Raw genomic sequence first — 22,365 nt, 5'->3', positions numbered from 1 at the left:
TAAAATGATTAACTAATATTACATAATATTTTTTTCTAAATTATATCTAAATAATCATTAGATGCATGGGGTGAAGAAAGTAGAATTTGCGGCCCGCGGCGGGAAAATTCAATTTTATCGCGTTCGATTGTTTTTCAATTTAGCCGACGCCAGCGCCCTCTGCGCTGCTCCAGTAATAATTTGTCCGTTTAGCAAACACATCTCAGAATAGCAGATTTTCCAACCATTAAAGTGCAAAAAAGCAGCCAACCATGGTACGTACAGCCCCCTCAAACGTTTGCAGTGCCCGCAGGTGCCGTGGCGCAGCCCCGGCAGGCCTGGAGCCGTGTTGAGGGCTAGCCTACTTTTAGGGGCAAGCCCATCCGTCGCAGGAGGCTCACGATTTTGCTTTTTTTCAGGGTAACGAGAGCTCCCTGCCCATGGAGTTATGCTCAAACTGTAAGTTGACGGAAAGTGGCGGTGCCCCCATACAGTGTGCTTGTTTTAGTCGACGCCGATGAGATACGACGCCTCGGTAAGCGATTCCGGAAGCTAGACTTGGACAATTCCGGGGCGCTCAGCATCGACGAGTTCATGTCGCTGCCGGAGCTCCAGCAGAATCCTCTGGTGCAGCGCGTGATTGACATCTTCGACGCCGACGGCAACGGCGAGGTGGATTTTAAAGGTAAAGGGGGCGGTTATGGGCTATAAAGTGATAGATTGGCCGTAAATCTCAAGTGACTCAGGTGGGGCTAATTTTAGACACCTGTGTGTAAATAAAAGAGTAAAAATAACGCGGATTGTTCGGCGATAATAGCCCCGTTTTCGCCAATTTTCTCGTTCTATTTTGGGGGCGTTCTTGCAGAGTTTATCCAGGGAGTGTCGCAGTTCAGCGTGAAGGGGGACAAGCTCTCTAAGCTGCGGTTTGCGTTCCGAATTTACGACATGGATAACGACGGGTTTATCTCGAATGGGGAGTTGTTTCAAGTGAGTTCGGCCGGGTTTTGGGGCTGTTTCTGAGGGTGGTTTTCAGGTGTTGAAAATGATGGTCGGGAACAATTTGAAAGACACCCAACTCCAGCAAATCGTAGATAAGACAATTTTGTTTGCGGATAAAGACGAGGACGGTAAGATTTCATTCGAGGAGTTTTGTAACGTGGTTGGCAACACTGACATCCACAAAAAGATGGTGGTGGATGTGTAGACCAAAAAGGGTGAGATTGTCCAACGTAAGACCTGACCATCTCCATTAGTTAAGAAGCGTTAGCTCTTGTATACATCACAGGCTTCAGTCACCGTTTTCAGGTTTTTCGGTTGGGGAATACTAGCCTAGGTTCTTTAGTTCAATAAGTTTGTTTAAATATTTATAAATATTATACATATAAAAGTGGATGTTTTCTAACACTGTATAATAAAAGTCTTAAGCTAATGTTATGATTCTATTTGCATGTAACGTGCTTGTTGTTTCCTGTTAAAATATTTTATAAATCAAAAAAACATATATGTATATTGATAATGGTTGTTCTTTATACTTTATCTAGGTGTTGTGTGTATAGCTTTAATTCGGCGGGCTCTGCCCTCCCGTTTTTAATATTCTATATTCTAACCGTACTGTGTAACGCTTTCGGATGTACTTATTGATACTCGCGCTGATCACCGTTAGATAGCAGCCACGACCTCTGCTAAGACCCGTTAGAGTGCACAACGGGCCTTAATACCGGACATGGCAACTCACTCATCAACTCCACGACCAAGCGAAATCAATCACCTAAACCGAATTTAAACTGAATTGATTGGGACCACAAATACAGGAAAACTCTACTTGCCGTCTCTCCCGATTCAGCTTACATTTTCACGGGTCTTTGATTTGCGGAAATTACGAAATTCGCTGACAGTTCTCTATTTGTGCGCAAGGGAACAAACACCGAATTTCACGCACACGATACGGTGGAGTTTTCTAACACTAACACAATTGATGTAAATTATAGTGTATAGTTGGAAAGTTATTTATTCCACTCTCCCTGTATAATATGTTACCCTCGTTGTGTTGTGCAAAACAAATAGATATTCTGTTTAAAAATTTATGTTGTTCAATAAAATTATTTCACCTCTCTACAACACTCTTTCAATCAAACACACACTCCTTAAACAAACTTTATTTTTACAAAATAGAGTCAACGTTTAACATACAATCACATTTCCAACTTAAATCTCGCCATCAACGACAAATGATCCGACCCCAATTCCCCATTCGGGATCTTCAGATCGCTCAATTCTCGGCTCGTTGGCAATCTGTAACGCTCCAAAAGCACGAGACCATTCTTATGTTTCCGCTTCTTACTAAAATAAGTCAAGAATAAAATTATAAAAGCACTCATGGCCATCACAGTACAACAAATCAAACGCCTTTGCATTTAGTTACCTAAACAGATTTTTTTTTTTTCATTTTCTTATACAATTACGTATTGATGTGCCGTTTATTTAAATTAAATCAACAATTCACTGATGTCTTTTTTTCAAGTGCTTAATACTAATGGACATTTAACGTTAAACCATTTAGTTGTAGCGCAAATCAAATTTTTTTACGTAACTGCAAATATTTATTTTTTGGCGGGTGATACAATTAAAAATACCCGTTTTGATGACGAAAAAAATTACCTGAAAAAAATATAATCGACGGAAACCCACATGTCCTGAAAGGTCGTGGCTTCCATATCCCCCTTATTCCTGTGCTTATACACCGAATCTAGGAAAAACTTATGGCTCAAACCCCCCGAATTGAACAACTTCTCGTCGACCTTCTCCTTATTTTTCGCCCCTTCCATCTGTCTCCCACTATGCCTCAACTCAATCAACTTGAGCTCCTCCTGTCTTGGCAGAACATTATTCTCCTGTCTCTTCACTAACAAATCGGCATGCTGGCACTCATCTGAAACACAACTTGCAAAAACTCATCCCCGCCTTACGCCCCACCCACTTGTTATACGCAACGATGGGGGTAGGCCATAGAACCCGGTCTGACTTCTCGGCGAACGAATCAAAGCCAAATCCTCACGGCGCAAAAATCCGCTACTTATGAATTTGTAGAGGGCGGAGTCAGGGGTGGAGTTTAGGTCGCCGGTGAGGATAACCGGGAGGTACGTAGAGGAATTGAAGGCAATTCGGTCGATTTCGGCCAATAGGAGTTGCGTTTGGGCGAGGCGTACGTCTTGCCGTTTGGGGTTGTAGAGGAGGTGGGTGGTGGCGACGACAAAGGGATGCGAGGGGCGGGACTTAGAGGCGAATTTTGCGATTATGGCAACGTTGTCGCGGTCAAGGAGGCGGGTGGTGGGCTGGTTGTATTCAACTGTTTCGTGCTCGAGGAGGGTGAGGAGGTGGGGCTTGTAGTAGATGGCGCAGCCGTCGGTCCGGGGGCCCGTACGTTGCTTGTACAGCCCTTGATACCCTATGTTACAATTTTTTTCATAATTTTTTTTATTAAATTATTGTATTACCCAAAGTGTCAAGTGTTGAAAAATATTGATCTAAATGCGTGTTTTGTACTTCTTGGAGACACAAAATCTGAAAATTGGGTTTAGTTGTGATTTTTTATATTTTTGCTTGATTACGTCTGGGTTTAAATTGCGTATTTCGGCCAAGAGATTATTCCAGCGAGTGTCCCATTTGAGGGAATCTTTCCGGTGGAGAGCGTATAAGTAAGGGTGTTGGTTGACGAGGTCCTGTGCCAGGACATTGTAAGTCATCACAGAGAAAACAAACCCTGAGCTGGCATTATTTGGCGAGATTTTTTCCCAGAAACGCAAACCGTTAAGTGACGTTTGCCCCGCTAAAATTTTCAGTTTGGAAAAAATTTTTTTTTGCATTACCACTACCAGTGTTAGCAGCGTTGTGTACCCGCCTCCGGTTTTCCTGGTTAGGTCTGTGAAAGCACGGTTGTAAATTTGGTTGTAATACTGCGTGTACAAATTGCGGATAAACTAAATTATTGTACGTGTGTGGTAGTAAAGGCTGCCACAAGGGCGGCCCCACCGTAAAATGATTGAATTGCACCACATTTCCGACACTGGGGTAGATACTTTCCTCGGTTCGGTTCTGACTTTGCCTCCAATTGTTCGGTAGCCTCGGTATACGAGGAGTGACAATAGGGCGAATGTTACTGTAATTATTGTCGTTGTTCTTATTGGCACACGATTCATTGCGACGTTCTGCCATTACAATGTGCTTCGATTTGTTAGTACTCGCATTCGGAGCCCCATTTAACTTGTTACTGATTAGGGGGGGGCAACTCTTGAAAAATCATTAATCAGAAACGGATCGGTGTGCAGCGATTTATTAAATATCACCGATAACATTACATGAATAGCGGAATTTTGTAACTTACAGACTGCATGCGCCCTATGTCCATTCACAATTATTTTTGCAAATTTTGGTTAAGTTTGCGGACATTTGACAGGTGACGTTAAGGATTATTCAATTAAAATTACCACATGGAACTGCCCAAAACAATTCGATATTTAAGTCCAAAATTACAAAGTTAAAAATATCAATGTATTTTGAGCTGTTTCGATGTGATTTTGTATTTTTTTGTAAAAAATGTCTCGAGTGGCAACTCAAAAATCCCTAAACGATTCAAATAAAGGCGCCATAGTGATTTCAATTCACGACTTTATTTTTAAAATTGCAACAGTTACCGCCGATTACACTACGAAACTAAAAACGATTCAATCACATGGAAGTATTAAAATATAAAAACGATTACGGCACAGTACGTAATAAAATGAACTCAAAACCAATCACAGTCTCTTAACTAACGACTTGCGCCTCGTTTGGGGCCGATTGGTGCAAGCTTTGCTCGCCAATCTGTAGTATCCCATGTTTGGACCTCAAATGCGTCTTCAGGGACACCCTTTGCCTAAACCCTTCGGCACAAATCTCACACTTGAAGGGCTTCTCGTTGGTGTGCTGTCTCACATGTGTGCGCCTCGCATACGAACTGCTGAACCCCTTATTACAGTACTGGCACACATAGGGCCTCAGTTTCATGTGGGTCATTTGTATGTGCCTATTTACGTCCCTAGCTGTGTAAAACGCTTTCCCGCACACCTCACAAATGTGGGTTTTATCGCCCCCATGGGCCTTCCGTACGTGCAACTGATACTTATACTTGTATCTATAAAACTTGCCGCACTGTTTACACTTATATTGCTCGGCGGTGCTCTTGTGCATGTAGAACATGTGCCCCCTTAAACTCTCCGCGTTTTTCGCAACCGCCCCACACAATTCGCACACTTTCGGCGACGATTTGTGGACCTCGAGGTGTCTTCGGTAGTTGCAAGTGAGCACTTGCCGGCTACAGATCTTGCAAACGCTCAAGATGTTGTGTTTTTTCATGTGCTGGAGGTAGTATTTCTGGAAGTTGAAACGGAGGTTGCATTCGGTGCATTCGTAGTTGTTTTCTGGTTTTTCAAGCGCCGATTTGCGTTTGAGTTCGATTTGTTTTTTGAAAACTTCGTTCAGTTCGGGGTTAATCGTGACTTCAATTTCTTCGCTGGGGGAGTCGTCAGGGATGGGGTTTGACTCAGTCTCGTGTTTAATTATCACGAGTTCGGAAATGGGCTCGGACATGTCGGTTTTTAAATCCGTTTCGATTTTAATCGAGTAATCTTCAGGGACGGGGCTTGGTTTTTGCGATAAGCGCTCCCGGAGGATTTTATCTGATTCGATTATGCGGTTTCTAATGCGATAAACGACGTAGATGTCCTCAAGGCATTGCGAACAGCAAATTGAAGGGAGCTCGTCCTCTTCGTCAATCTGATAAGAACGAAAAAAATAACTTTCGAAAACTAGCACCAAGATAATTGCACCAATACCAATACGTACAATGAATTATTTAAAAAATAGAACCAGGTTTTACTCAGTTTAAATGGCAAAGAAATTGTAAAAAACGAATATTGGAGTCCTAACCTTAATTGAGGTGAAACTCTCTATTATCTCGGTGACGTCTTCGTCAAACAAAGAGTAACAAAACTGGGAGTCTTTTAAGCACAAACGGCACTGATACAACGTAATTTCGGACATTTTTTCCACCCTCAGATTGCAAAAACAAATTACAATTTTTTGGTAGTCTGTCACAAAAGGGATTTTTCGAATTTTGGTTAATACATTGGTAGTTGTGGTACCGTCAACTGTCATCGTGATGTCCGTGAAGACAGCACCAAAAATGGTGCTGGCACTAGGAACATTACAGTGGACCAGGCAATCGCTGAAGCTAGCACCATTTACCCAACATTCTCATTTTCAAGTTCACACCAAGAAAATTATCAAAATAATTGTAAATCATCATAAAACATCAATAAGCTGTTATGCTGACTACATATCACATATGTAGAACATCTCCTGTCCATTCTAATACAAATTAAAACATAACTGCATTTATTTCTCATATTCAAGCCATGCACTGTTTTTTTTCACCCCCTGTAAAAAAATGTTCGGACAGACACCCCTTGGGACTTTAATGATTAATAATCTTTGTTTACCTCCCCTTTATATCCTTTTTCCTGGCAAGAATGCTCTAAACCTCCACGTGGTTCTTGCTGTTCAAAGTACTTAGTAATTTGACGAATTAGAACAATTCATAATTGTAATAAGTATTGCTGATGGTTTTTTACAGCCGTAAAACTATGTTAAAACACCTCTTGTATTCTTATCTTATATTGTGGAGAGCATTTGAAATGTAGATTTGTCGAAGATGTAACGTACAGATCAATTTATTTGACATTTAAAAGCTATAGCAAGGGCACTGAATGTAACTGTTTATAAATTTTTCTAAATTTGCCCGTTTCTGACAGTGTATGTTTCTAGAGATGTACTGATTTGTCACTTAATTTTCTGTTGATTATCAGTAAATTTTTCAAAATCCGTACGCGTCCGCAGAAAAAACACGAATTTTGGACAAGACTTTTATTTAATTACCTTTCTGTAGCAAATTATTATCACAAAACGTTATAATAAAAATTATCATCTGTCTTTAATTAAGTTCTATACATAATGTACAAAAAAGAGGTTATTTGTTTCCTATCAAAAAATATCGTCAAACTCTATTCACACCTTTATTATCGTACAAAAATACACAGAATCAACAGATTATTATCTGGGAATATCACAAAATTATTGCATTTGTAAGGCACAGTAGGTATTTACAGCTAGGATTAAGATAAAAGGGATAATAGCAAGCACAGTCAAATCTTTGGAGAACCGAATTAATTATCGTACATCCCGTTAATGAGAAAGTCCATTCTTCTATAATGTCTATGTTGCCACCAGTCCGAGCCGCGTTTGTACAAAACCGAAAAAATAATAGCTACCAAAGGAACTGAGAGTATTACAACAACAATAGGCACCACATAGTCAGTTTTTTTATGCTTCTTGACTGACTCTATGGTAATACCATTCAGTTTGGTCAGTTTGGGGCTCGCATTCGGGGGCTCATCATCCTCCCCAATTGTCAGCGTGGGTTTAGGGGGTATCGTGGTAGTTGTCGTCGTGGTCGTGGTCGTGGTGGTAGTCGTCGACGAACTCGCTTTGACTTCAACCTTCGGGTCTGGCAACCCAACCCCCTTCTTAGGTACACTGGTCTTGTTATCACTCTTCTGACCCACAACAAACTCCGGTGTGACATTATGGGGCTTCACCCTTATCATGTGCTCGCGACCCATATAAGTCTCGTTGGGAAGCGCAATGGGGCCCCCTTCGGAGGCCACTGGAGAGACAGCTGGTGAAGTTTGCTTTGCAGGGCGTACATCTCCCGACACCACAAAAACACAACACACAACAATCAATAAATGCGTTTGTATCACTCGGGAAACACCCATTCTTGTCTTAATTGTTTATTTTTGTCGAAAACGTCTTGCGATTATTCCTGTCACCATGGCCTCCTTGATGTATGGAGACAACTTCGTTGTTCAGGCCTGGCGCATCGTTAAGTTCGGCTGATTCTCCACTGGCGCTGCATTTAGCGGACTGACGTTTATTTGACAAATACCATTTTTGAGGTTAAAGACTAATAAATTTGAAAGATGTAAGTGAAATACGTTGAAAATGTGAGGATAATTCTAAAGTTATGCCCTGAATGAACGTTTGGATAGTGTAACTTTTGCAGGAAATCATTTTACGATCATTAGGATTTTTTTTTCAGCTTCAGAAGATATACAAATTATTTTAAGGTGAATTGATTGTTCATCGTTTATAAGTATTTTAAGCATAACCTACGGCACTAGTACGCAGACACAAATGCAGAGAAAACGATGTTTTAAAGAACCTTCCATTTATTATGCATACTCTATGGTTTTACCAATGGTTAAGGTTGAATGCGTTACAAATCTGTGATTTTTAAGACATGGCTTAAGTTTTCTGAAAGGTATTTGCAACCTTTTAATCAGCAGATATTTGCAATACATTGTTTAGGCAAATGAAACTATTTTGCACACACGTATTTTCAAAACCTGCTATTGTTAATTTAGTTTTTGTAAAATGTGCAAAGAAAGTCGTTTTTTTCAAATGAAATGGTTTAAAAAAGCTCGATCCAGCGTTCTTCTGCTGCGTTACTCTCTGCTGGAGTGTCTCTGAACCGTCCGTTCCAAAGTCCCTGTCTGGACCTCTCACCTCTGCTCACTCTCAAGCACCGCTCGTGGATCACCAAACTCCCGAAAAAAATCTACTACTTTATTAATTTTTTTGAGTTTTTGTATTTAGAAATTATCAATTACATTGTGGGCTCTTTTTCACCTTCTCTTCTGCTGATTGTACTTGTTGAATTCAATTTTTTTTCGGATTTAACCTTACAAATGCTATTGTCAGATAAACGTCAGTGCGCTAAATAGGGCGCCATCTACGGTTTCGAAAAAAACGTTGAAGCTTATCGATGCGCCAGGCCTGAACAACGAAGTTGTCTCCATACATCAAGGAGGCCATGCCTGTCACATTATTGCGCTCCTGTCAAACGGGACTTTGCAAGCGAGTTTCTAATCAGCGGAGCGTATGGAGCGGACCATATCAAGTACTCCGAAATTTTATTAGCAATTTATGTTTAAAGGCGCTTTTGCAATAAATCTTGCCACCAAACTGATCAGTTTGCTTAATAAACTGGCAGCATTTCTCAGATTAGGTAAATTTATTCCAAAACCAAAAATAAATGTAATTTTCCGGCGGCGTCCTTCCTTCAAATTCAAATATCGTAGCACTATTGCCAAATCAACAACTTCAAAAATTACACATTCTTTATGGATTATTAAATTATTTGAGTAATAAGAAGCAACGGCTAGTGTCCCCTAAATGGGATATTGAAACCACGATCATTTCGTTTGGTTCTTATAAATAATATTCACACAAATACACAAGACGAGGTCGACATCTGGCAACGTGTATTTATGTTTTTCAAACCGTCAGCGTCAGTGGTTGTCATTGTGTTTTTAGCTATAAGTTTGTGTATATTTTATCATTTTTTAAATAATTACTGACATAAAAAATGGACGGGGTTGTCTTTTCAATCCCCACAAATCGAGCCGATCTTCTGAACGAAAGTGAAAGAAAATACACTGTGAAGAATGTCGTGGTTTCTTCTGAAATCCTCAAAAAACTTGAAGGTATGACTTTAATTCGGCTTCAAGGACTTATCTGGACCCCATTTTTGCATACAGGGCTAATTTTAAAAATTGAGTCTTTAAACGCCTCTGGGATTTTCATTCTATCACTAGTTGAAACTTGCTTTTGCAATTTTTCGGCGTGTTTTAATTTAAAATTCAATTCAAAACCGAACCATTCGAATGAAACTGTTGAAAATTACATAAGTTTATCGTTTGGCGATATATTTAAAAAATAAAAAAAAAACATTACAAGATTATTTTTTAATACTCAAAGTCATGAAACAATTAAAACCTTCCTATGAAAAGTGTTATTATTCAATTTTTGTCGCAGAGGCTCGAACAGGGCTTCTCGAAGAGGGCCCGTACTTTATTTTGGACAATTTCGACACCTACTATTCCATTTTGCATCAAGAAAATAAGCTATCCATCGATGTAATTCAGAAAGGGTTCAACAGTTTACTGAAGGCGGTCAAGCAGCTCAACGACACGATCCTCTTCCTGGTCGAAGACCCGGCCAGTCTGAGTGAGGAATCAAAGTCGAAAATGGCCAACGTTTTAAAAATGCTGACGTACATCTTTGTCCAGTTCGTCCTGTACTTGGAGGAAAAAAACAAACGTTCTGGCGACTTACTAAGCAAGGGTAAAAAGGAGAAAAAGCACGATAACTTCGGCGTAAACAAATCCGAGGTTGTGAAAGCATTGAATAACATAATTCAAAGACCGATAAACGTCTTCTGGCAACCGCCGATTGTGGAACACGAGTACATCGAGTTGTTGAGCGAATTATGTTTCGGTCTTTTACAAAACCCGTCCATAAAACAGGAAAAAGTGGTGATTATGGACATATTCGGCGTGTTTGGTAAATTGGTAAAGTCGTACGACTTCGGCGAGACTTTCGTTGCGCGAATGATACGAAACGTGTGCATGTACGAACATGTAGTACACTGTGTTCCCGAGGGAATCAAAATGATGGTGGAGCAGTTTAGTTGCCAAAACTTGGTTCATCACCTCATCATTGAGGCGACGGAATGGCAAGCGACTGAGACAGTCCAAGACGTTCAAGGGACACGGTGCTGTTCCATTTTTCTGACAGAGTTGGCCAAAACGGTCCCCAACTTAGTCTTCCCTGAAGTAACCGATCTCAGTCTCTATCTAGCACACCAAGTATTGTCCACGTCATTTAAAACGTCTTCAAACTAACGAATTTATTTCAGTCTGTTCCGTTACGTACAGCCGTTCTTAACGTCATTACTGAAATTATTTTACACGTTTTAACAAGACACGACTTAAATCAGGAAGAGAAAGACTCGCGCGCTACGTGCTTCGATATTTTAACGGAACACATTTTGGAATATTCGCCCATAATTCGGGCGAAAGTTATACAAAACTTGAACAGGCTCCAGAAGGAAAATGCCATACCTTTGGTCATTCAGAACGATGTTTTAAGTAAAGTGGTGCGACATTTGTCGGATAAATCGGCAACGGTGAGGAAATGTGCAGTCAGCTGTGTTACCACCTTTCTGGAGTGTAATCCATTCGGGGCAAAAGTAGCTACTTAATATTGTGAGTTTCATTTTTAACTAAAACTTTCAGCTCCAACTATCCGAAGCTGAGGAACAACTAGCGCAAAAAATCGAATTGTTGCGAAAAATGGAAGCAGCTTACCAGGAACAGTTGGTGGCAAAAGTGCAAGAACTGGAAGCTGGGTGGTTAACGATTGAGAACGATTTGTTAGTTGTGGTTACGGAAGAATTAAAGACAGACGAGGATGAAGATGAGGACGAAAGAGAGTCAGTCGAGAGTGAACAATTTGCGGAGCAAATTCAATCTCTCCTGCATGAAAAAAAATACGCCGAAGCGTTCCGAATGTGTCGCCGCTTCACAAACAACATTCCGGAGTCTCGAAATGTTGCGAACGAAGATCAAGCCAAATTCTACATGAATATTCTGCGCTCGTTTTATATCAACACTGTTAAATTTTTAACAGAAATGCGAACCACGGCCGGTATGAGCCAGGAAGATGTTGAGAAAATTAAGGCACTGGAAGGGGTCATTAAATATTTCGAAGACATGGTCAAGTTTTTACGCACAATTCATTCGGTCGTGGAACCAATGAAGATGGTGCTGCTCTCAGACACGATGAGTGACACCCACGAAGCAATCAAGTTTTTTGTCTCGGCCTATCATTTTAAAATCGATAACGCCAACGAGGGGATTATAGGTGACACAATTATTTGATTTAGCAAAAAATTGATTGTGTATTATTGTAGAAATGTTAAAAATGATGCGAACTAACCACGAAGAACGCAAAAGTGCGGTCACTGAGGCGCTCCGAACCATTTATCTGGTGACTGATACGAAGAGTATGGAGTAAGTCAGAGTGACTCTAGTTGCCTTTTTTTAACTGTTCACTGTAGGGAGCACACGACGACTATTTTAAACCGCCTGTTTGCACTATTGAGGAATTTAACCTACGACCGCTTGGAGGACTTTCAAGACGTTGTCTCGGAATGGACCGCCAAGGGCATTCTGGACAACGCTGTTATTAACAGGTGTTGGCAGTATTATACCCAGCACGAGCACGTTTCCGCCGAAGATGCCCGAGCAGCGGCCGTGTTGCTCCGAATGGCTGCGATGGGCAGAAAGACGATAATAACAAAAAACCTGAATGTTGTTGCAACAATGGCGTTCAGCCAACAATACAAGAGCGATATGTTGTTTTTGGCGAATTCATTTCGGCTCCTGTCGGTGGCAGGTCTTGACAAAATCGATGTTCAAAGTGAGGAAACACCGTTCAGAATCAAGAAAACGGAGGATTTGTTTCACCAGTTATCGGATAACTTAATCGAGAATTTTTTCAATGATTTGCCGTACTATTCCGAAGCTATGCAAGCCTGTACCGACTTTACCTTCCGAATGTGCTCGAAACCGATGGAAATTATCGAGAATATTATTAAAGAAATTGATGAGCGGTTCAGACAGCGGCCGCAAACAATCGTTTTAAGTATTAGGTTTCTTGAAATGTTGGGGTGTATAGCGTTGAAATTTTTGGAGTATTTGGACAACGGCGTGCACCGGGAAATGAAAAGGAGGACTTACCTGAGACAAGAGCGCGAAAAGGCCAAAGCCAATAAAAAGAATAAGAGGAAAAGTAAAAGACAGAGTGTGCTTGACACCTCTAATGCAAGCGATGTCAGTCTGGTAATATCACGTTACTTTTTTTTTTTGACGAGACAAACATTTGTTACAGAGTGGAAGTATCGTGCTGGGGGCTGAAGCTGAAGACGTCGACACTGAATATATAATAGAGGCTTTAGAAAACGACGTCGTCTCCAAGAAAGGTGTTTTAGGACAATATGCCCCTTTTGTACTAAAGTTCTGTCAAAGACCGGACATTTACAGCGATGTTTTGCTGCAAACAGCTGCAGTAACAACGCTTTCCAGGTGATAACATAATTATCGATCACACTTTTAACTTGTTGAACTCGCCCACAGGTACATGTTGATTTCAAGCAAGTTCTGTGCCGAAAACATCCGGCTGTTGTTCACGATTTTGGCAAAAACGAGTCATCCTGATATCAGATCGACGATTTCGATGCATTGTGTCGATTTGTTGACTAGATTTCCGAATATAATCGACCCATGGAGTCCGCGACTTTCCGAAATGTTAAAAGATTCAGTAGCCGAAGTGCGGAAAAATGCATTTTTCTCACTGTCGAATTTAATTTTGAGAGATATGATCAGAGCATCGAGTCGCATATCGGAGATGGCGGTTTGTTTGATTGATCCCGATCCGGAAGTCAGCCAACTTTGTAGATCCTTTTTCACAAAAATTGCTCAAAAAGACAACAATAACATCGTTAGTCTCATTCCTGATATCTTCAGTTATTTGGTGAAACAAGAGGAGATCACTGAGGCTGATCTAAGATACGTCATAAAGTGAGTCTTGCGAATTTTTATTTTTCGTTCCTATGAAACATTACAGGTTCTTGTTTGATTTAATCGATGTGCCAAAACGGCCGGAAAACTTGGTTGACCGTCTGTGCCACAAATACACACCAGACGAAAACGTCAGACTCAACCGGAATATAACTTATTGCCTGTCTTTAATAAATTACAACGACAAGGCCTTGCAAAAATTACGCGATATGTTCCCGCTTTACCGGCACAATGTCACAGATGAGGAAGTTTACTCGACCTTTAAACAGATATTGAATGAGTGTGGCAAGGCAAAAGTCGGTCGAGTTGATTTAAAAGTAACAATTATTTAGAAATGAGCTCAAAATAACGTGTCTGTTTTAGCCAATTGTTACGGAAATCGAGAATTGTATTGCGTCCGTTTTTGAAATTCACGAAGGCGGGCCCCCTGTTAAACCACCAACGGTTGCAAAATCGGGAAGAACGGGACGAAAGAAAAAGGGGCCAGCAAAAAGGGCGAGAAAAGTGCAGTCAGATAGCGAGGAAGAGGACTCAGGGGAGGATGCGCTACCTAAAAGTACACCTAGCAGAAATAAGACGTCAAGAAACAGAAGAAATTCTTAAAACAGACAGTTGTATTATTGTTACTTTCAATAAAGTTTTTACCATTTAAACGTGTGTTTGAATTTAGTTTCCTTTTTATACAATAATTTAAGCTACGGGAGTAGGTGGCGCCGGTGGGGTGTAGGGTTCCTCCAGGTCAACAAGACCTTGGTACAAACCATAAGTGTAAGGTTTCAGCTCCCAGGGGACTTGGTCCTCCATGTGTGTCAAAGCCACACCTAAATCCTCAAGTGTGGGAACTTCACTGTGGACCACGTCTGTGACATGTTCCCTTTCGACGCGCTCCCAGTGTAGGTTTCCAATCGGGAAACCAACTCGCAGTTTTTCAGTCAAAGTGACTCTAATTTGGAAAATGGGGTCGTAGCGCATGTCGTACCGCCAGTAGCCCCAATCTTTGTCTTTACGCATCACCCTGAAGAACCAGTCCACAAGCTCAGAGAGGTAGTACCGTTTCGGACTGCCAAAGTGTTACATTACAACAGTTTTACGTAAAAATTCAAATAAATACCCCACGGCCTGGTAGACTTTTCCAGCAGTGTCTGAATCCTTCAGCGCGGCCATTATGCCAGACGCCAAATCGCTGACAAACACCGGCTGTTTGATAGTTTCTTCGCCCTTTTTCCATAGGGGCAAATAGGTGGCTTGGCGTCTCCAAATATGGCCATAGTATCTAAAATCACCAAAAAATTAAAAATTAAAACTAGTTACTAGTTATTACCTCAAGAATCTGTCTTCCTGGCCATAGACGTCCGCAGGCCTGAAAATAGTGGCCTCGGGGAACTCCTCCAAGACGGCTTGTTCCCCCCGCCATTTGCTCGCTAAAAATTTCGAGCCCCCTTTCAAGATGACCGCCTCAGGCGTCTCCTCGGCGTTCAAAGCCGACAAATGAATAAATCGCTCAACCCCCGACCTTTTGGCAACTTTTGCTAAAAGTCGTGCGCCCTTTACATGAACATCATCGAAACTGAAGTTTCGCGTTTCCCAGTCTCGTCCGATCAAATTTATGACTACGTTTGAGTAACGACAGACTTTTTCGATTGATTCTTCATCTCTTAAATCGAACGGGTGGAAATATACTTGGCCCAAATCCCCACATACTTTCAAACGCATTACATCATAGGGATCGCCTCTGTAGGGCAAGATTAACTAAAATCTCTCACTTATTATTGAGTAATCCAATATGAGAATTTACTTGACTGCCGTTTTTTCCAAGTCTATTGCAAACATAACGTCCTATGAAGCCCCCGCACCCAAAAACTGTTGCCACTATTCCATTAAAGCTGGATCTACCACCAGTTCCCCGTTTTAAAGCTGATAAGTTGTACGCTTTGCTTTCGGTGCTGTAATTCGCTGTTTTTACGTAGGCGATTCCGATAAAACCCCCTTGTTGTTCTGAAATGAACGGTAGAGGTTATGTTATGTAATACATTTTTTCGAAATTATTTCAAACGATTTACACAATGCGGACGTAAAACGGAAATCAAAAGCGGTATTTTCTACACGATTACATAATTGAACATTAAATATTACTCACTTAATAATTGGGCCCCTGTAAATATTACAGCCGCCATTTTTGTAATTTTGTCTGGTATTTGACAGGATCAGCTGTCAAGAAAAGTTCTATTTTTTAATTCTTTCAAATAGTACCTTTTTAAGATTAAAACCGTTTTGAACCAGGCTGTGTTTGCTTAAAGCCCTATATTTTTTTGAATGCCGCACAATTTAAAAAAAAGTTGTATTGCTGGTTGCATACATTGCAGCAACCAAAATATTTTTGAAAAATTGTTTTTTTTGTCTTTAGTTATATTTTTTGTTAATTACAACACCAAGTGGGCATTTTGTTATTTTAAAATAAAAAAACGCTGATCCGGATTTGATACAACCAGACCCAATCTGTATTTTTTGTATTACAAGAACTGTTTAAGAATCAACTGATAAAATAAATCGCACAAATTTGTATTTCTTTAGCTTTTCGCAAAAGTCTCCTTTAAGTTTCAGCAATCGTTAAAAAAAATAAACGGAAACATCAAAACTTGGAATGCTTCAGAGCGAAACAAATATTTTCAACAATACATCACTTTGGACATGTAATTTGAAACAATTCTGTTTGAATTTATTTGGCTTAAATAAAACAATATAAAAATACGTAGGCATTTGCAATATTTAATAATTAATGGTTTTATAATTGTAAAAGTGTGTAGAAATTTATTACAAACGCAATAAATTTTATTAAAGACGCTTGAAGTTTTTTTTTTGACACCGTTTCATTCCAATAACATTCCGCTTACAGAAAAGACAAAAGCCCAAGCTGCTGTAAAATTAAAAGTGTTGAAAATTTGCTTTCTGTAGGTGTAGTTACGGTCCGCTTTATTGATTTCTGAAGCGTACCTAAATGGAAACAAAGCCGAGAATATTGTGACCGGTTTATCTCTTCCGTTGCTGAAACTTGTAATAAAAGGACGTGACTTTGACGATGATGATGACAAATGGTGGAGGCGCTAGGTAAATGACCCCGGTTTATGGCCTGCCTAAAGGCTCGTTCGTGGGAGTTAAATACTGCTCTTTTCAATTTATGAATCACTTCATTCATTCTTTGTAAAATCTAATCTCAGAGTTTTTTTTACGGTTCTTAAAATTATTTCATATTGTTTTCGTTTTTCATCAAGAAGTTCAAAACTTAGTAATAAATTAAAAATGCATGGAAAACACATTAGTTATACGTCAAAAATAAATAATAAATGAATAATTGCTGTTCACATTCATTTGCTTTAACTTTATTTTGTCAAAGTATCGCATTATTTATTCTCGAAATCGTCTGTACGTCCTCCACATCCATTTCAACCATAGACCTTTTTTATCGGGTTATTGCTTCTCCTTTAGGGTGAATGTCCCTCACTTCGAAAAATATATATTCCGAGCAGAGTTTGTTTATTTTATCAGAGATACTACGTTATAAGCTGGCGGATCATTTATTACATCGTTTCGAGTAAATTATAGGCAATATGCTTTTTATAGTGGTATATAACACCGCCATTACTTTCTACAAAGACACAAATTTATCTAGCAGATAACTCCCGGGAGACAAAATAAATTGTTCTGATAATTACAGAATCTAAATAACAAATATGAGGGTAGTATTTTTCTATTAAACCACCTTGCCGTTCGTTTGATTATTCGAAGTATTGCATTTTTAATAAGACCTTATTAGGCAGCAAATGATCAACGATTTGAAAGCCTGGAAACAAATTAACGTTCCAGTTTCCTAAAAAGCTTCCTTGAAATCCTGAAAGGAAGTCTCGTGGATTCGTTACTGGTGACAAGCTCTGTTTACTCTCTCGTCTCATTAAGATTAAGTATACAGAAGCTTGTAAGGCCATTGACTTTGTATGTGATATTTGCTCGTTCCAAACATTTTATCCGATGTGTGTTTTATCGGATTGTGCTTTTCGACGTCCAACAATTGAAAAATAGTTAAGTCTAGGAGACGGTGGCTATACTTTCAAAGTTAAAAGCTTGCTGGCAAGCTGCTTTACGTGACCGGCTTGCACAAAAGGATGTAAAATAAGAAATGTTTGACTGGCCACGTTATCTTCCTGATTTATTTTCGCACGGCTCTAGTTTTTAATTGTGAGCACATTTACATGCGAATCGAAACGCAATTTCGGCCAGATTGACCGAAATCGCCCTAATTACTCATTGTTTTTGCAGCAACATTTACATATTCCGACAAAAATAAACAGACTGTGAATTCGGGGTTTTATTTTATGATTTCTTGTCTTGTAGTTTTATGTGTTCTCTAATTCCACAATTCCATCTTTATTACCTCTTTATAAAACTTTCAAATATAACTTTTCACGTAACTAGCCTTCCTCTGTGTTTGAATTGTTCTCAAGAGAACAGCTACGATGTAAGTGCATCTGAGGCAAGTGCTCATTAAAATTATTATGCTCATAACCAAACACGATTTTTATCGTAACTTTTCGGTGATAGATCATAATTTGTAAGGCGCGTAGTTCCACTCGAATTAATTCCCGGGACAAATGTGCCCATGGTTTTGTTGGGAATTAATGCGAGGGTCGTCGTCATTACAAACCCCTTCTCACGAAAAATGACTGTTTCTAGCCGGGATTTATCCTGATTTGTCCTATCTAAAGCCAATTTTAGCTACATGATAATGGGTATTAAAGTTTACACTTTGTCGGCACTAAATTGGTATTCTGCGATTGTTGAACACAGTATCGGAAGCTTTCTGCGTACAATAAAATTGTTACATTAATATGCAAATAAAGAGATCCATATTCATGGAAAGTATTGCTTAACTTTCTTGTTTCACCCACAGAAACTTACTGTAATGAGAAAGTTTTAATATCATTGTTCGCGCTCTTGGCAAATATTTATTAGCAATATTTAGGCTTTTCGTGTAATGAAATTCCAAGAATTCATTCGCACCTGCAAAAGTAATTACGTATTATTGCACAAATTTTTATTAATACGTAGTTTTGTCATTTTTGTTTGAAAACACATGCAAATGTAATAAGTTGGGAACGTTTGGAAGCTCGCAAAAATCAAAGTGAATGAAATGGTGTATTTTTAGCAGAGTTGAAAAAGAATTTCACTGATATTTTTTATTATATTTGTGTCCATCAGGTCGTATTTCAAACTGACTGTGATCTCATTCCCGATAACTTAAAGTAAAAATAAAAATAAATAAAATTTACTTCATTTTACAAAAAATAATGTATTAAAATGTTGTTTGATCCTTCTAACTGCATTTGTTTAATATAAAGTTTGCTTAGCTTTGTGTGAAACCTGAAAACAAGAAGAGTTAAAAATTTAAATAAGCTCAAAGAACCTAATTACTTAGAAACTTCATCTTTAAGAATACCAGCAACATGAAAGCAATTTTGATGAGAGGCACACATCAGTGTTTAACTAAGCTGGTGAAATAAAAATTTCATTAAAAGATTTCGGGTGTAATCCGGCTTAAAGCAAATAAAATTTAATTCAGTGTCAGCCCCAGCTGTAGCTTTTTTAATTATTTTTTATTACTAACAAATGGAGTGATCGTGATTAAAACAGTTCATTTCTACATATTGTAGTATTCTTTTCGTGTTTCACTGTTATTTTTTTATGACACTCTTAAAAGCGTTTTCCGGATTTCGCCTTCTGAAGTGGTTCATTTACCCACGCACGTCACAAAGAAAACTCATATTGGGAAATCGATGTAACTCTTGTGGTTTTTTTGATGTCTGAAATGATAATATGATCACAAAAACTTTGCCACTTCCGCTCGAGCTTTAAAGAGCTTGAAGTGGTGTCGAAAAATTGTTTCCTAACACATTTTAAACAACTGCGTGTGTTTGATTTGTGTCTATTATAAATATTATACAATAAGTGAATTAAACCATTGTTTATTTGCGAGAAGAAAATTTAATACCACGAGCGCAAGCGAGTGGATTAATTCTGCGAGCAAATTAATAGGTTTAATTCACGTGTCGTATATATTTTTTTATTCAATTTTGACCAAAATTTACCAAAAAATGCAAGAAAATGTTAAAATTGACCGTTCGGTCTATACAAATCATATCACATGCGAATCAAATTTCCATAACAACGAGTTGTTTATTTATTTGCAAAAGTGCGAGAATTGTAACGCGTATGGAAAAAATATCAAGCGTTCATTTAAAAAAAAACTCTAGAGTGCTTTGAAATTAAAAAACAATTGTTTTGTATGTCTATGATTAATTCGTGCACTTACTTGTCAAATTGAAAGATTTCATAACCTTACTTTTTGACAATTAAAAAATAACACATTTTCGTAAAAATATTTATTTATTAACTATAAAAACTGTTGGAAATGTCTTCCTTGTTGCTCAACACACATAACACAACGCCTTCGAACACTGTTTAACCCATTAGTCAGTTCAAGTGGATTTTCGTTAATTTCATTAATTTTCTGTTGAATGCGTCGTCTTAATTCATCAATAGTTGGAATTGGTGTAACAAAAATTGGATTTTTAATGCGTGGCCAAAGATAAAAGTCGCAAGGCGTTAAATCACATGATCTTGGGGGATAATCATTTGCTGTATTCCTGCTAATTATTCTGTCATCAAAAAACGTTCTCAGAAAGTCTGAAGTTTCTGCTGTGCACTGCGCTGTTGCACCATCTTGTTGAAACAAACCATCTCGTAATTCTTCATCGTGAAGTTCTTCGATAAAAGGCGTAAGAATTTCTTCGCGATAACGTACTGCAGTTAGTGTTCCTGAAAACTACATTAAACTGTAGTTTTAACTCTAACATTACGAAAAAACACTCAACCTTGAAACAAAATTGGACCGACAATTCTTCTTTTGCTGATAGCCGCCCAAACACCTATTTTTCTGGATGAAGAGGTTCTTCCACAGCTTCATGAAAATGTTCTGTTGTACGCGAGGTGGACGCAGTTCCACGAGACAAGCTCACATTTCAGTGAAAAGGGTTTTTAAATTCTTCATAGACGATAACCTCAGGAAAAGCTTCTCGAAATTCCTCCAGGCACGGTTGAATTGAATATTTCCAAACACCGTTCACTTTCTCTCCATTTCGGAAATAACTTTCCAACAAAAAGGCTTTTTGTTCACTGGTATACACCATGATTACAAATCAAGAAAACACGAAATTTAGTATTGAAAAATACTGTTTTTTTATTCGGTTTATTCGGTTTATGTTCGGAAAACAGAAACAACAACCACAGAAAATCACACAAAAACCAAGCTCGTTTTGGTAGAAACTGGCGGGAACGAAAAAATGTCAGGTTCTGGTTTAATAGGCAACCAACAATACAATGCCAAATTTGTACCATAGGCACTAGCTAAGAAATACGTAAAAAATTCAACGCATGCTGCGAGTTTTTTTTTTAATGAACGCCTGATAGCTAGAATCAGCGATTTTAAAGAGGAAATCTAAAGTCTTCAGCTTCGAAGAAATGGAAAAGTTTTTAGACACTGCTTCAGATGATGAATATTTGCTGCAAAAAGTGGTTCTAATTGTGGGAGTTTTTGGAGGCTGTAGAATTGGAGAATTGTAACATTTATTTTTAAATAAAAGTATTTGTTGGTATTCATTAAAGTTATTTAAATCAATAGTGGAATAATTTTTAAATCACTAGTGAATTAAAACCGTTTTAATTCACTAGTGAATAAATCACTACTTATGCGTGTTACTATGGAATCAATAATGTCACTTTATAATGTCAAAATTGAATCAAATAAATTAATTAGAATGTGTTTGGCGACTTTGTAACAAAGTTACTTCCATTTGCATTTTGAGTGTTAATTAACCCAAATTTAACAGCATATTTCAGAAATACGTATTTATTACTTCAACAATTTTCAATTGTAACTTGAATTTGAATAGTTGGCTGTCCTCAGCTGCAACTAAAATCGCAGCGAGATTTTGTAATGTGCTTGTTATGGGAGGTATTGAGTGACTTCCTTGTAGCTCCAATTTTAGTTAGCGAGACTAATTTAATGGAAATTTCGCATTTAAATTAATTCAGAATGCTTTAGAGCCAAAAATCAATATGTGTATGTACATTTTTTGTGCTTTAAATAGACGTTTATAAACATTCAACACTCCATATCCAATTTCCTAGACTAGAAAATGTTTCTCAGCAGATAGCACGACTCTTGGCAAACTTTCAAGACTTTTTCTCGAAAAGAATAAATGAGAAGAGCAAGTAATATTTTAATTTTCGTAAACCCTACACTTTCAATCTTTGTAAGGTTTGTCTTTGTTCCTGCTTCCACAGGTTTTTTGGCCATTTTTAATTAATTTCTTTTAAAGTTGAACCGTTGAAATTTTTATGTAGATGTTCCTCCAATTACACTACTTCTCCCTAATCACTGGTAATGACTTTTTGTTGGATCGATTAAATTATACTGCCAGTAGTTAATTATTTACAAGCCCACCGTCCCACTTCCTAACAAAATCAAGTAGATGTTTTGGTGATAAAAGGTATCATACAGCTAATTGAACGAATTTCCGTTTGAAGTTTATTAAGGACAAAGGTACAGAATAAATTAAGCACGACGCATGTTTGTAAGCCTATACTCGCGCCACATAATCAGATTAACAAGATTTCGTGAAAAACATCAAGCTGGGACAATTAAGTCTCATTATTCAGCGAAGTAAACAGAAATCTCGTGAAAAAATCAGCACTT

The 22,365-nt window shown here is 38.5% G+C and overlaps 6 protein-coding genes and 2 long non-coding RNA genes across 11 annotated transcripts; 3 read left to right on the top strand and 5 right to left on the bottom strand.

The window, feature by feature from the left end:
• Positions 1 to 100: 100 nt before the first annotated feature.
• LOC664163 (calcineurin subunit B type 2) lies at positions 101 to 2,097 on the top strand. Its single transcript, XM_970177.4, has 5 exons — positions 101 to 254; positions 399 to 438; positions 488 to 664; positions 845 to 966; positions 1,013 to 2,097. The coding sequence occupies exons 1-5, from the start codon at positions 252 to 254 to the stop codon at positions 1,181 to 1,183; spliced, it is 513 nt and encodes a 170-aa protein (XP_975270.1). The 5' UTR covers positions 101 to 251; the 3' UTR covers positions 1,184 to 2,097.
• Positions 2,098 to 2,120: 23 nt separating this feature from the next.
• angel lies at positions 2,121 to 4,536 on the bottom strand. 3 transcript variants are annotated; one of them, XM_064358970.1, is made up of 8 exons: positions 4,361 to 4,498; positions 4,062 to 4,266; positions 3,852 to 3,900; positions 3,588 to 3,805; positions 3,474 to 3,540; positions 2,957 to 3,424; positions 2,638 to 2,908; positions 2,121 to 2,319 (listed from the first exon to the last, which is right to left on the bottom strand). In XM_064358970.1, exons 2-8 carry the CDS (start codon positions 4,173 to 4,175, stop codon positions 2,172 to 2,174), a joined length of 1,335 nt encoding a protein of 444 aa, XP_064215040.1. In that variant the 5' UTR covers positions 4,176 to 4,266; positions 4,361 to 4,498; the 3' UTR covers positions 2,121 to 2,171. The 3 variants fall into 3 exon arrangements, with proteins under 3 accessions (XP_064215040.1, XP_008191926.1, XP_064215039.1); XM_008193704.3 differs by having other exon boundaries at positions 3,852 to 4,266; positions 4,361 to 4,536; XM_064358969.1 differs by having other exon boundaries at positions 4,062 to 4,487.
• A 90-nt stretch (positions 4,537 to 4,626) lies between these two features.
• LOC100141633 (zinc finger protein 80) lies at positions 4,627 to 6,374 on the bottom strand. The gene is made up of 2 exons (XM_001815665.4): positions 5,944 to 6,374; positions 4,627 to 5,790 (listed from the first exon to the last, which is right to left on the bottom strand). The coding sequence occupies exons 1-2, from the start codon at positions 6,169 to 6,171 to the stop codon at positions 4,783 to 4,785; spliced, it is 1,236 nt and encodes a 411-aa protein (XP_001815717.2). The 5' UTR covers positions 6,172 to 6,374; the 3' UTR covers positions 4,627 to 4,782.
• A 700-nt stretch (positions 6,375 to 7,074) lies between these two features.
• Positions 7,075 to 9,046, bottom strand: LOC664144 (uncharacterized protein). Its single transcript, XM_970158.4, has 2 exons — positions 8,952 to 9,046; positions 7,075 to 7,897 (listed from the first exon to the last, which is right to left on the bottom strand). Exon 2 carries the CDS (start codon positions 7,848 to 7,850, stop codon positions 7,239 to 7,241), a length of 612 nt encoding a protein of 203 aa, XP_975251.1. The 5' UTR covers positions 7,851 to 7,897; positions 8,952 to 9,046; the 3' UTR covers positions 7,075 to 7,238.
• Positions 7,896 to 8,762, top strand: LOC103312629 (uncharacterized). The gene is made up of 2 exons (XR_010335454.1): positions 7,896 to 8,395; positions 8,499 to 8,762. It is a non-coding gene; the product is annotated as an uncharacterized LOC103312629 (long non-coding RNA).
• Positions 9,047 to 9,388: 342 nt separating the features above from the next.
• Cap-D2 (CAP-D2 condensin subunit) lies at positions 9,389 to 14,212 on the top strand. The gene is made up of 10 exons (XM_970150.5): positions 9,389 to 9,620; positions 9,952 to 10,784; positions 10,835 to 11,167; positions 11,214 to 11,841; positions 11,891 to 11,990; positions 12,038 to 12,821; positions 12,871 to 13,064; positions 13,116 to 13,559; positions 13,606 to 13,876; positions 13,923 to 14,212. Exons 1-10 carry the CDS (start codon positions 9,503 to 9,505, stop codon positions 14,160 to 14,162), a joined length of 3,945 nt encoding a protein of 1,314 aa, XP_975243.2. The 5' UTR covers positions 9,389 to 9,502; the 3' UTR covers positions 14,163 to 14,212.
• On the bottom strand, positions 13,556 to 15,854 carry ND-39 (NADH dehydrogenase (ubiquinone) 39 kDa subunit). Of its 2 annotated transcripts, XM_064358974.1 has the most exons (6): positions 15,697 to 15,854; positions 15,355 to 15,554; positions 14,881 to 15,308; positions 14,671 to 14,832; positions 14,205 to 14,619; positions 13,556 to 14,157 (listed from the first exon to the last, which is right to left on the bottom strand). In XM_064358974.1, the coding sequence occupies exons 1-5, from the start codon at positions 15,731 to 15,733 to the stop codon at positions 14,250 to 14,252; spliced, it is 1,197 nt and encodes a 398-aa protein (XP_064215044.1). In that variant the 5' UTR covers positions 15,734 to 15,854; the 3' UTR covers positions 13,556 to 14,157; positions 14,205 to 14,249. The 2 variants fall into 2 exon arrangements, with proteins under 2 accessions (XP_064215044.1, XP_975235.1); XM_970142.4 differs by having other exon boundaries at positions 14,156 to 14,619.
• A 4,119-nt stretch (positions 15,855 to 19,973) lies between these two features.
• On the bottom strand, positions 19,974 to 21,078 carry LOC107397851 (uncharacterized). Its single transcript, XR_001574878.2, has 2 exons — positions 20,483 to 21,078; positions 19,974 to 20,433 (listed from the first exon to the last, which is right to left on the bottom strand). It is a non-coding gene; the product is annotated as an uncharacterized LOC107397851 (long non-coding RNA).
• Positions 21,079 to 22,365: the final 1,287 nt, after the last annotated feature.

This window comes from Tribolium castaneum, chromosome 9 (genome assembly GCF_031307605.1).
Source record: "Tribolium castaneum strain GA2 chromosome 9, icTriCast1.1, whole genome shotgun sequence".
Taxonomy (NCBI): Eukaryota; Metazoa; Arthropoda; class Insecta; order Coleoptera; family Tenebrionidae; genus Tribolium; species Tribolium castaneum.
Note: the sequence above shows the minus strand (reverse complement) of the source record. Positions and strands in the feature narration are given on the sequence as shown.